We start from the raw sequence: 13,837 nt of genomic DNA, 5'->3' as shown, positions 1-13,837 counted from the left end.
TTGTGGGCTGCTTGAAATAACTTCCTTGCACTTGTATAGGACTATTATTTGATATTGGTGTTGCAGGTCAATCTTTATACTTGCAGCATTGGATTTGAGTTTAAATGTGATGCTAGAGTTTCAAGATGTATTAAATAATTTAGTTACTTTGTAGGATAATATTGTATGGTAAGCACCAGTAGATTGAGGTTGGAGGTTTAATGCTCCAAAATAGGTTCGTTCAGGCTGAGATTTGTATTGTTGTCAAGCTTTTGGAGGGATTAGATGTTGAAGTGGAATGGTAGTCCATGACTTCGGTAGTTGGTGAACTACTTTGAGTCAAGTTACTTTGTAGGATAGTAATGTACATGATGTACAAGAACTTTGAGATTGGAGGTTTAATAATGCGCTTGTTCGGATTGGTATTTATATTAACATCAAGCTTTTGTAAGGATTAAACTTTTGAAGTGGAATGGACATCTATGGCATTGGGATTTGGTTAACCACTTTGGCTCAAATTACTTTAATTCGAGCTGGTATTTTATAATTAAGTTCCACTGTCCTTGTATTTAAATAACATTAGTACCGAGTTTATTAGTCCTCCAATAAAGAAAAGTTGCTGGCTAATTGATTTTCCATTTTAGTGTCCAACTTTAATGGGCCAATATTCTTAGTGTAGGTCTTTTTGAAGCTTGATTATATTGAGATATGAAAATTGAGCATGCCAATACCTTAGTGCCAAGTCAAGAACATGGTAGAAAGTGATAGTTTTGCTTTCTTTTTGGGCCCTATTTTTCTTTTTAGCATTTTAATAGTTTAATTGCCACCTCAGTTGTCTTTTATCTTCAAACACAGGAATTCTTGTGTGCATAAAAAAATTACATTCAAGATTGAATCAAATTGGGTAAGAGTTTTGGACTTAAAGTAGATATTCCTTTTACCATTGTTTGTGTCTTTTCTTCCCTTCATTATATTCTTTGTTAAAATCCCAAGTATCATTGTAAATAATAAACAAATTAGGAAAGTGGGTAAATGTGGGGGATTTGATATTATTCGGTAAGGGGGTTGTGATGACCCAAAAATATATATATATATATATATATATATATATATATATATGATTAAAGTACAATAATAATAAAATAATAAAAATGGTCATTTAGTTAATATCAATATATAAGTATTTTTCTGTAGGATCCTTGATTCCATATTTGATGCCTAAGAAAGACCTTGTATTAGCGAGTGCTCAGAGACCATTGCGGCTCAGTCGCTCCCTGGAGGTCGGCCTGGTCAAAATGGAATTTCATAGGATAAACAGGATAGACATTGTTTGTACACGTAAATAAGTATATATACATAAAATAGTGTTTTGACAGACATAATTTGTAGAAATACATAATAAGATGATAATAATATAGGTATCATATGTGGGGCCCACAAGACTATGTGGGGCCCACATGAGTCCCGAAGCCGTATGGAGGTTTACACGAGTCTCAAAGCTATTTAGAATGCATAAAATCGTATAAGAATTATTCGAGTTACGTAGGATCCATTCGGGTCTCGAAGTTGTGTGGGGCCCACAAGACCGTGTGGGGCCCACATGAGTTTTTAAAATTCAAATTTAATTCTTATTCAAAAATAAATAATAAAATAAATGATTACTAAAAATAGTTTAAAAGTAATAATAATAAGAATAATAATGATAATAATGATAAAGAAAAATAATAAAATAATAAAATAATAAAATAATTAATTAACTAATTGATTAATTAATTAGGTAAGTAATAAATTAAGAATTTATTTAATGGGAATGGTGGCAAGCACTCCCACATGGCCTCCATCCCCATCCCATACTCAACCCATACCTTGCCCATCCTTTGCCCATTCTTAAATTTTTAAAATTATAATTTCACCCATCTCCCCACACTTTTATAAATTCTATTTCTTCCCCAAAATTTTCTTATAAATAGGGAGCTCTCAACCTTCATTTTTCACAACAATTTTCCAAGGAAGAGAAGGATTAGTGAGTGAAAGAATTTGTGGTGGAGAGAGAATTTTTGAATAAATTCTCAATCACCCACTTTTTCCGATCTCATTTCTTAAAGATAATTATTGTGTTCGTAGCACACGGTAAAAGAAGAAGGTAAGTAAATTTTGATTATGTTAGTTTCTTTTTATTTTAAATTCATACCCGAGCTTATTTTGTACGTAAATTTTAATTATGTCAATTAGTTCCACAAAATTTTCATGAGTTTATTTTCACGCATATTTAATTATACCAGTTCTATCTTTAATATACTTGCATCTATTTTTGGGTTAAGAAATGTTCCAATCCCCTCGGGTAAATTTTCAGCGTTTCTTTCTATTCAAAAATAAAATTATATATATATTTTTAACACAAAAATTGTGTGGCATGAGTTTATTTCTACGTTACATTTTTTATGTAAATATGAGTAAAGATAAGATTTTCACGATATTATTTTAAATTGCATAAATGATAATAAGATGATTTTCAAACCCCTTATGGCAACGAAAGTTCAAAGTTACAGATGCTCGGTACCGCAGCTTAAAGTTTATACGGATCAGAGTGCACCCACACTGTTTACAGAGTGGTTATTTATGTTAGTGGATTTCTCCTGAGTGCACACCTGGTTTAAGTCCAGGACTTAATAAGGAAAATCTCACTTAAAGTTTACGTACGTTGATTTAGTTTGGTCGGCCAGCCAGCTAAGTCCAGTCTTCGGACCGCACAACCCAGTCATGGGGGTAAACATGACTTACGGCAAACAGGCCTAAGGGTGGTTTTTACAATATATGTTTATACATATTTAATTACGTGTACAAAGTTACTGATAATTTGAAGGAAAAGTGTAAGTTTACGTGAAAAGGATCATTTTGGTGCTTATATGACGATCTAAGGAAAACGTATAAGGAAAAGTATATGTATGTTTATCATTAAATATTTTTACAGTTTTAAAATTAAAAGTTTAATTTAGCAGTTATAGTATATGATTTAAAAATTTATTGTTGAAATTGATGACAAAAGTTTTATGCAGAAATTGTTAAATTTATGTTTATTCTAAAAGAAATCTTGAAGTTATAGTATTCTTTATTGTTTTACGAAATTCTTTAAAAACTCATTTTGGCCACACACTAATAATAATCTTATTTACTTACTGAGCGTCGTCTCATCCCAATCATATTTTATTTCAGATAACTCTGAAGGACATGTCGGGAATCAGGCTTAGCAAGCATGCGGGTGGGGGATTAGAAAAATAAAGATTGATTAGAAATATTAGTATGGTTTCAGATATTTATGTTTGTGTAATTTTCCTTCTTTTGAAATAAATGATTGTAACATGAATAATTAGCGCTCTGGTTTGAATAAAATTGAGTTTATTTTGCTTCCGCTGTAAATTAGTAGTAAAAAGTTAATATCCCAGGCCCCTCGGGGTCGGGGTGTTACAGGGGTTGTTTCCTTGCTTAGAATAGGTGATTGTATTATATAAGATTGGGATGTACATATGAAAAAATTAATTCAATGTAATTCAAGGCTTCCACTTAAATGGTATCAGAGCTAGGTTTTCTTAACCTTAGCTAACAAGCACGTGTAACATCCTCAAAATTCTTACTATTTTTTATTTTTATTTTTATTTTATATGTATATCTACATCCATACCTAAGCTGCGGAAATACAAATCATATAACCATCCAGAATCCATTATATACAAGCCATGACCATACAAAATAAAATCCTCCAGCATCATCTACCTCAAAAATACACAACTCTGTCATAACTCAACCTACGACTGAGGTAATCAAGTAAACTTCCTATCCGTGAGCCTAATCTGCTCGCCTAACTGTCTCGCCTGAAAAATGGTAAAGTAATGGGGTGAGTCGACGCTCAGTAAGTGGAAATATGCTATTACTAGTGTGTGGCGACCGAGTCATAAAATTATAACAATAGTATTTAAAAACTGCATAATCTGGAAATTCTGTACAACACATGTATAATATCTTAAAACATTTGTATCATCTGAACTTTCTATCATTCGTAGTGTTACATCATACTATATACAATAAAAGCTTTAAAAATGTATACATATACATAACTGTGTTCTTTCCCTGAGATTCTGTATGTCATGATTTGACACCTCATGACAGGGTTGTGCTGCCCGTAGGTGGGACTTAACCTGGTCGGCCCTCCAGGTAAGTCACTATACTCTACACTACCTCAGCCCAACCAAACTACATACTCTGTTAGGCGCGGAACTGGCTGCTATCTCGTCAAACCGACCCCCTCAACCCAGCGAACTGGAGAGCTGCATACTCTCCGAGTATGGCTGATGGTACCCACACACTATCTGAGATATGTGGTTGCACTCTATCTATATCTAGCAACGGTACCGTGCTCTATATTCTATATTTGTACTGTATCTGTCTGTAATCTTTCCACAAGGATATGATACTATTACTATATATATATATATATATATATATATATATATATATATATTATGCTCTTTATACTGTTTTCATTATATTTCCAAAATAACCATAACACTATATTGTTGTACTGTAAATACTGTAATATCTGTAACATCTTGATGTTATAACTGTGTAATTTGTCTATACTTCCTTTCTATATAATTTGTCTGTACTTCCTTTCTATATAATCTTTCTGTATTTCATTTCTGTATAATCTAAGTGTTATGGCATTTAGGAAAACATAACTTTCTATATGCACTATATATACTGTTCTGAATAAATATTTGTATACTGATATATATATAACTATCTATATAATCATCTGAAATAAATAAATATATATATATATATGTATATATGTATATATGCAAATTATGTTTGTATAAAATCTGCAATTATCTCACTATATCTGTATAACTTGAAATACTGAAAAACTACATAAAATTCTATATCAATATCATAGACTCAGGCCACACATGCTTTAAAAATTCATATCCTGTATAATATCTGGTATACATGCATAAATATATAAAATTTCAGATAACGTAAGTAAATCTCCTAGCATAGCATGTTTCCCTTACCTTAACTCTGAAAAGTCCCTATAAAATTCTAGCTCTATATCCGCAGGATTCCTAACTTAACATCCTGAAAACAATATCTCCTAGAACAAAACATCAGTATTTCCTTACCTACAACATTTCTTACAACTATAAGGAATGCATAATCCGAACAAAATACCTTACCCTGGATTTGGGATGAATTTCAAATCAACTTTTCCCACGATTTTCTCCGACAGACTTGCGGAGAACTTCGCCAGGAGCGTCGTGATGGCCTTGAATCTTCAATCCGGGGAGAAATGGGGTCAGGATCGAAGAGAGAAGGGGAGGGAATCATAGAAGAGAGAGAGAGAGAGGAGGGTTTTACGCTAAAATTTGATAAAAAATCTGAGTTTCAGCTATTTATAGGGTTGGATTCATCGATGAGACACGTCACCTCATCGATGAGTCCTTCAGTAATTTCATCAACGAACTTCCTCCCTCGTCGACGAATTTCAGACTGTCCCAAAAACCCTTCTCGGTATCTTCTCGTCGACGAGACGTGGCTTCGTCGACAAGGTCCCCTTATGCGCTCGTTGACGAATTCCATGTATCTTTCGACGAGGCCTTGTGTAAGAATCTCGGGTTGTTACAGCACCAGCAAAGGGGCAACCTCATTTGGAAAATCTGACAGGGATTCCGAGCTTACGTCTGCTAGGGGTTTGACTGGGCTGGACAATACAACCTTTCCACTCTTATAAAAGGGAAAAACTTTTGAGAATGGGCTCAATCCATAAAGTTGGTGATTGAAGGAAACGGGAAACTAGGTTACCTTACTGGAGAAAGGAGGAAACCCGACCTTACAGATGTTGTCACTTGCAAACCTGGAGATCCGAAAACACCATGGTCATGGTTTGGCTTGTTAACTTAATGAAGCCAGCGATTGGTAAAATATACTTGTTCTTACCCACGGTGAAGGATGTCTGGGATGCCGTTGTGAAACCTACTCCGATGTTGAGAGCTATTCACAAATCTTTGACATCAAATCTTGGTTGTGGTAGATGAGGCAAGGTGATAGGGAAGTCACGGAGTATTTCACAGAGATGACTCATCTCTAGCAGGAGGTCGATCTGAGCATTGACGAAGAGTGGGAGTGCTTCGGCGACAGCACAGGATACCAAGAAGGCTAAAAAATGAAAGGATCTTATATTTTTCTGTTATTTTTTTGAAAGAAAAATTTGAAGGTATAAATATTTGATTGTTGAATTGCAGATCCTATAGGTACTAACTGGAAAGTCTTTTTTTCACCTTTATAGTCTCTTCCTTTTTTCCTCTCTCACTCTGAACTTTATATTTTTGGGATTTCTTTGAATTATTTGTTAGTGCGTTAGCATTGATTTGGTAATCTTCATCAGTTATGGCTCTCAGTAATTGATTATTTATTTAACAAAGTGATTTTTCTTTGTGTAATTAGGATGTTTAGATTGCCACCGGGGTTGGTATTTTATGAAGATAGCTTCAGTCCAGTCCTAAGTCCACTGCGACCTACTTTTGACACTCTTCCCATAGGGAGGAATTGTTTTTGTTGCCATACTGTTTGTCCAATTTTTCTTAATAATATCTCTTCAAGGTTTTATTGCTATGGTATTTTAATATGTAGTCTGTGAATCCAACCTTTGAAATTGCAAATTTTTTTTTAGACATTTGAATTGGATTTTTATTGCTATAGAGTTTTAGTATGTAGTTTATATTTGTATTTACCTTTGATTCATTGAAATGGATTTTAATACCTGTTGCCTTTTCTTTTGTAGTATCGCTAAAGGGTGAGAAGATCACAGTCTGAAACGGTTGATGACTATTTGTTAGGAATGTGATGCTTAGAGTTAAATGTATTGTTTTAATTTCTTTCTTTTTGGGGGGACATAATTTGCAACATATATAGTTTCTTAAATTTGGTTCGCCAACTTTGTTACCACAATTGGGAGTAAGACCTAGAAATTTTATTTGTAGTTATTAGTTATCAAGGATTCTTTAAGTGGTTCAGTTGCAATTTGTTTGGATTATTTGCTTTATAAATTTTGGGCTTCTTTCTATTCTACTTTGGGTGAGAGAAGAATGGAAAGAGTCCTCGTCTCCAATGGGATGACCTAATAGCTTGAAATTATGATATTTATTTGGAGGTCTCTGCTTCAAGCCATTGAAAGAAGTGGGATTAGTAGGAAAGGCTTGGAGAGCCTTCAAGTGAACACAGTTCATGAACAGGTGGTCATTGAAACCAAATTCATATATGTATGTTTATGATGTGTATATTATTTGAATAAAGCATATTTGTATATGCTTAATACCTTCACAGTTGCACAATAGTATATGCCCAATTAGTTTTGGGTGATGGGTTTATATAAATAAAACATGTTACGTGCACTAAATCAAAATTTAAGTAGAAGATTTATTGTGGTGGTGTAAAAATTGGTTTGGATTGAAAGCATAATTTCATAAAATACAAACCAACAACTATTTACAAGCGGAAGAGAACAGTGATCTGACCTCCAACCATAACTGCTCATGTCTTCAAGAAAGGAATCTGAAATAAGAAAGAGAACTATAAGAAATAGAGAAAGAGATTTGAGAATTATCTTTACTCTCACTGTGTTTCAAAAGAGTAGAAGGAGTAGGATTTTTGGCCAGTTTTGTATCACCATAAGTCAATGTATGACTTAATGGTTAATCACAGGTCCTATTTATAGACTAGTCAAGACCCCATCAACTGAGAGATTTGCTCTCACATTTCCTACCATCAAGGGATTATGAGTTTTCAAAATCTCTCATTTGAATTTCAAATCAAATTCAAATCTTCCATTTCAAATCAAATTCAAATCTTCCATTTGAATTTCAAGCCGATGACTTAATCTTAGGAGATTTAGTCTTAGTATATCAAATATTTACTGTAAAATCTCATCTCCCATATTTGATTTTTTGAATAAAATAATAATTATAATAATTTAGATAATAGTATTTTTCAAATAAAACAAGATGTGATATGTGTGCCACCAAAAAGGAAACATGCGCGCGCTAACATTCTCCCACTTGGCTCACATGATACATCTTGAAAATTTTATGGGATGAGAAGTTTAAAAATGAATATGACCTCAAAACTACTTTAACTTTTATAGAAAGATAATACATGAATCATGGCAGTTTTTTTTCTTTATGTAGTAAACAATTACTTCCATGTATCACAATGTACGACCTTTCTTAATAAAACTTTATGTGGTAACTCTTTATGCATGACTTCCTATAAGTCATTGCGGGTCTAATGTCCCAATGGACATTTTTAGGAACATATACTATATGTGCACAAATAAATTGATTTTATCGAGAATTAAATAAGAGATCAAGAACAAGGTGTACTAACCAATTCCATGTTTTCCACATGTTTTGTAAATACTTTGATTGAGAGCCCTTTCGTCAAAGGGTCTGCCACCATTAAATCATTACTTATATGTTCAATGGTCACTTCTTGTTCTTTAATTCTTTCTCTGACAGCAAGGTACTTTAAGTCGATGTGTTTACTTCTGCTCCCACTCTTATTGTTCTTTGAAAAGAACACAGCTGCCGAATTATCACAGTAAATCCTTAATGGCTTTGATATTCAATCCATAATTTGAAGCCCTATGATAAAATTCTTCAACCAGTTTGGCCTGTGAAGTTGCTTCAAAGCATGCTATAAACTCTGCCTCCATAGTAGACGATGCAACTATTGTCTGTTTGGTGCTCTTCCAAGATATAACACCACCTGCTAGCATAAAGACATATCCTGAAGTGGATTTCTTGAATCTTGACATTCGGTAAAATCTGAATCTGTATATCCAACCACTTCTAGATTGTCTACATGCTTATAAGTAAGCATGTAATCCTTGGTTCCTTGTAAATATCTCATAACCTTTTTGGCAGCTTTCCAATGATCAATTTTAGGATTACTTTGATATCTGCCAAGCATTCCTACTGCAAATGCTATGTCTGGTCTTATACAAACCTGTGCATACATCAAACTGCCAACTACAGACGCATAAGGAATGTTTTCCATTTCTTCCTTTTCCAATATATTTTTCGGACACTGACTTAAGCTGAATTTGTCACCCTTCAAAATGGGTGCTGCATTCAGCTTACATTCATTCATCCTAAATTTCTCAAGAACTTTTTCAATGTAGGCCTTATGAGATAGTCCTTATGTCCTTTGAGACCTATCTCTGTGAATTTCTATGCCAATGACATAAGAGGCTTCACCCAAATCCTTCATTTCAAAATTCTTAGAGAGAAATTGTTTCGTGTCATATAGCAATCTCAAATCATTGGTTGCAAGTAGGATGTCATCCACATATAGGACTAAGAAAATAATTTTACTCCCACTGATCTTGAGGTATATGCAATTATCCACAATGTTCTCCATAAAACCAAATGAAGTAATAACATCATGAAACTTTAGATACCATTGTCGGGAGGCTTGCTTTAGTCCATATATTGACTTCTTTAATTTGCAAACCAAATTATTGTCTTGATCAGAACAAAATCCTTCAGGTTCTTTCATGTATACATCTTCTTCAAGATCCTCATTTAAAAATGTTGTTTTCACATCCATCCGATGTAGCATAGATGGTTCTATTGCTATAATATAAAACATTTCTTTTAGTCTCAAGTGTAATCTACAATCACACAGCAAACCTAAAGCATTTTTCATCCCTCTTGCTTTAACTTTATATATAACATCTTCTTCAATTTCTCCCTATGCTACCATAATAAAGCAAGGTATGCAAATCTAGTAGCATTTCTCTAATATTTCTCTTACCATGACTGAAATTATATTTCATATATTCTATCTTATTTTTATTTATCTTATGACCTTTAGATTAGGGGAGTCTGGCTCACGAGATTAAAAATATTTTCATGGAATAGGGAATAAGATGTCAGCCTAATAGGAAAATTTATGTTTGGTTCACGTTGTAAAATTCTCAAAAATGTATACAAGATTCCCATTTTAATGTTGGGTTCAACATGGAAATCGTGATAGGTATTTTTAAAAAATGACCATATACCCTTGACATATGTGTATCGAATATATGAAGAACAACTGTATTTTTTTAATATAAAAACCAATTAAGAATATGAACTTAATTAAATTTACATCTTAAAATCTTCAAAAATTATAAATTTAAGACATATAATCGATTATTTGAAATAATTGAGACAATATAGGCTCTAAATGTGAACTATAATATTAAATTTTTATAAAACAACAATAATGTTCTTTTTATTTAATAAATTAAAAATGTCAACTAAAATGTTAATTAACATAAATAATAACACTTTTAATAGAAAATTTAAATATTGTATAATTTAAAATTAATTAAAATTTTCTAGTTAATCTTTGTAATAAACATTTTTAATATTTCTAAATAAATTTTAACCTTAATTAATATTTTAATTTCAATTTTAATATTTTATAATTAAAATTTTAATTAGTTACTAATCAATAATTAACTAAATTTTAACTAAAAACTTATCATTAAAATCTTTAATTAGCATTTCACACACTCACACACACACACACAAATATATATATATATATATATATATATTTATATATATATATATATATAACACTCATTTAAATATTGTATAATTTAAAATTAATTAAAATTTTCTAGTTAATCTTTGTAATAAATATTTTTAATATTTCTAAATAAATTTTAACTTTAAATAATATTTTAATTTCAATTTTAATATTTTATAATTAAAATTATAATTATTTACTAGTCTATAACTAACTAAATTTTAAATAAAAAATTATCATTAAAATATTTAATTAGCATTTCATTTATATATATATATATATATATATATATATATATATAAAACACTTTTAATAGAAAATTTAAATATTGTATAATTAAAATTAATTTAAATTTTCTAGTTAATCTTTGTACTAAACAATTTTAATATTTATAAATAAATTAAAACTTTAAAAAATATTTTAATTTCAATTTCAATATTTTATAATTAAAATTTTAATTATTTACTAATTAATAATTAACTAAATTTTAACAAAAAATTTATTATTAAAATCTTTAATTAGCATATATATATATATATATATATATATATTTATAACACACTTTTAATAGAAAATTTAAATATGGTACAATTTAAAATTAATTAAAATTTTCCAGCTAATCTATTTAATAAACATTTTTAATATTTCGAAATAAATTTTAAATTTAAATAATATTTTAATTTCAATTTTAATATTTTATAATTAAAATTTTAATTATTTACTAATCAATAATTAACTAAATTTTAACTAAAAAATTATCAATAAAATCTTTAATTAGCATTTCATTTGTATATATATATATATATATATATATATATAGCACTTTTAATAGAAAATTCAAATATTGTATAATTTAAAATTAATTAAAATTTTCTAGTTAATCTTTGTAATAAACATTTTTAACATTTCTAAATAATTTTTAATTTTTAATAATATTTTAATTTAAATTTTAATATTTTATAATTAAAATTTTAATTATTTACTAATCAATAATTAACTAAATTTTAACTAAAAATTTATCATTAAAATCTTTAATTGGCATTTCATTTATATATATATATAACACTTTTAATAGAAAATTTAAATATTGTATAATTTAAAATTAATTTAAATTTTCTAGTTAATCTTTGTAATAAACATTTTTAATATTTCTAAATAAATTATAACTTTAAATAATATTTTAATTTCAGTTTTAATATTTTATAATTAAATTTTAATTATTTACTAATCAATATATAACTAAATTTTAACTAAAAATTTATGATTAAAATCTTTAATTAGCATTTCATTTGTATTTATATGTATATATACTTTCTCCGGGCACCTCCGAGGTTACTACACCGGCTTCAAGGGTAAAATGCATAACGGCTAGTAAATTCTCTCTCCGGGCGCTCCCGGCCGGACGTAGAAACTGACCGACTATAAACTCTGCCTTTTGAATTAATTCAAAGTGAAAGTAACACAAGAAGAAGCAGGGCTATGGAGAAGAAGGAATTAAGGCTTCTCAGTGCTGAAGACTTTGTCGGCTTCGATATTCCGACGAACCCTTTTGAGATGCTTCTAGCGGTGGCCAGACTCGCGTCCGTCGTCCGCGAGAAGTCCCTCAAGCGACCTGCTCCCTTTCCTTGCTGTGTCAGTGATCCCAGTATTGCTTCCTCATCCCACCAGACGCAGAGCAGTTGTAGACTCGAAACAGAGCAAGGCTGGAAAAAGAAACAGAGGCGGCATCAAGAACAGGGTGAACCCAGCAACCGGACTGCCCTGCGTCAAATTAACCCTTCGTCTGTGCATTCAAATGCGATTGGGATGCCGTATTATTTGAGAAATTACATATCAAGAATCAGCGGCACCGACATGGTTCTGGTCATTCGGAAGAGGCTTTCCGAGACGGACGTTAATCCCAATCACAACCGCCTCTCCATACCCTTCCGGCAGGCGAGGGCGGAGTTCCTGACGGCACAAGAGAAGCAGAGTCTCTTCGAACGCTCCCACGACGGGAAGAAATTGAAGGGGATGGAGGTGCCGATGATTGTTCACCCGGTGCTGGGTGAGTTTGTGTCTGTGAATTTGAAGAGGTGGGATATGAAGAAGGGGAATGGGAAGACAAGCTCCTCCTACGTGCTGGTCTCCGCCTGGAATAAGGTTGTCACGGATCACATGCTTCGGAGAGATGACGAAATTCAGCTTTGGTCTTTTCGCCGCAATCGGCAACTCTGCTTTGCTTTGTTTAGGTTTTGATTCATGGAGATGGCTGAAAATAGTGTCAAGAAATTAAGATGCAACATTTTAAGTGGTCTATTTTGAGATTCGGTAGCACTAGTAGTCCTAACTCCTCGTTAATTGTAATCAAGTAGCAATTTAACGTTGCCATGATAATTGTTTCTATGAAGGACATATTATTGTGTTACTGAGAATATTAAATTTTTAGAGTTCTTCAAATTGATAATATTAGATCTTTTCAATGTGTCATATGTGCAAGAGAAGATGTTTAGTTATTTTAACTCTACCATCATAATATTCTTATGGAGGTATTGTCATGGACGTGCTATATAATAGTGTTGAGAATCTTGAAAAAATGAAGTGGAAGTGAGGGGGGAGGAAATTTTGAGAAAAGAAAAGCTAAGGGTGAGGTTAAGAGGTTAAAAAAAATGAGGCAAGGTTTTACCAAGTGGTAAAGGAAAGAAAAGTCGAAAGTCCTCAAATAAAAAGGAGTAGCTAGGAGTTGCTAAGAAGCATCAAAGAGAGCAAAAGAAAGCCAAAGGAGAAATATTCAAAGAAGGAAGAGCTCTATTGATAATGATAGTGGCCGGAGAGAAAAAGACCAAGAGGTAAGCACCTTTAATTTTTCTTGTATGCATGTAGTTATGATCACTTTAATTAAAGTTGGGTTTAATTAAGCAAATGTTGCAGAATGGTTGAGAATAGGGAGAACTGTGTGATAAAATCAATTTGTAGAATTTCAGAATATGTTTTATTTACAAAATTAGAATTGATTTCTGAAAATTGGTCAATAATGATTTGGGTACTGACTTAATTCTCCATTCAATCTTTTAAAAAATCTTCAGCTCTAATTCGAACCCAAAATTGAAAGCTCAGAATCAGAGACCCCAACCCAGCCTTTTACAATCCCATAATTTTAAGTCAAAATACCCTAATCAAACCTTAGATGAAAGACACAAAAATTTGGGTAAACTTAACCCAAAACCCCGAGCATTTGATCTAAGAA

The 13,837-nt window shown here is 31.5% G+C and overlaps 1 protein-coding gene across 1 annotated transcript; it reads left to right on the top strand.

Moving 5' to 3' along the window:
* Window positions 1-12,090: 12,090 nt before the first annotated feature.
* Window positions 12,091-12,849, top strand: LOC131151352 (B3 domain-containing protein At5g24050-like). Its single transcript, XM_058102594.1, has one exon. The coding sequence runs from the start codon at window positions 12,091-12,093 to the stop codon at window positions 12,847-12,849; it is 759 nt and encodes a 252-aa protein (XP_057958577.1).
* Window positions 12,850-13,837: the final 988 nt, after the last annotated feature.

The sequence above is a fragment of the Malania oleifera genome, chromosome 3 (assembly GCF_029873635.1).
Source record: "Malania oleifera isolate guangnan ecotype guangnan chromosome 3, ASM2987363v1, whole genome shotgun sequence".
In the NCBI taxonomy this organism is placed as follows: Eukaryota; Viridiplantae; Streptophyta; class Magnoliopsida; order Santalales; family Ximeniaceae; genus Malania; species Malania oleifera.
This window is presented reverse-complemented; position numbering and strand designations above follow the sequence as displayed.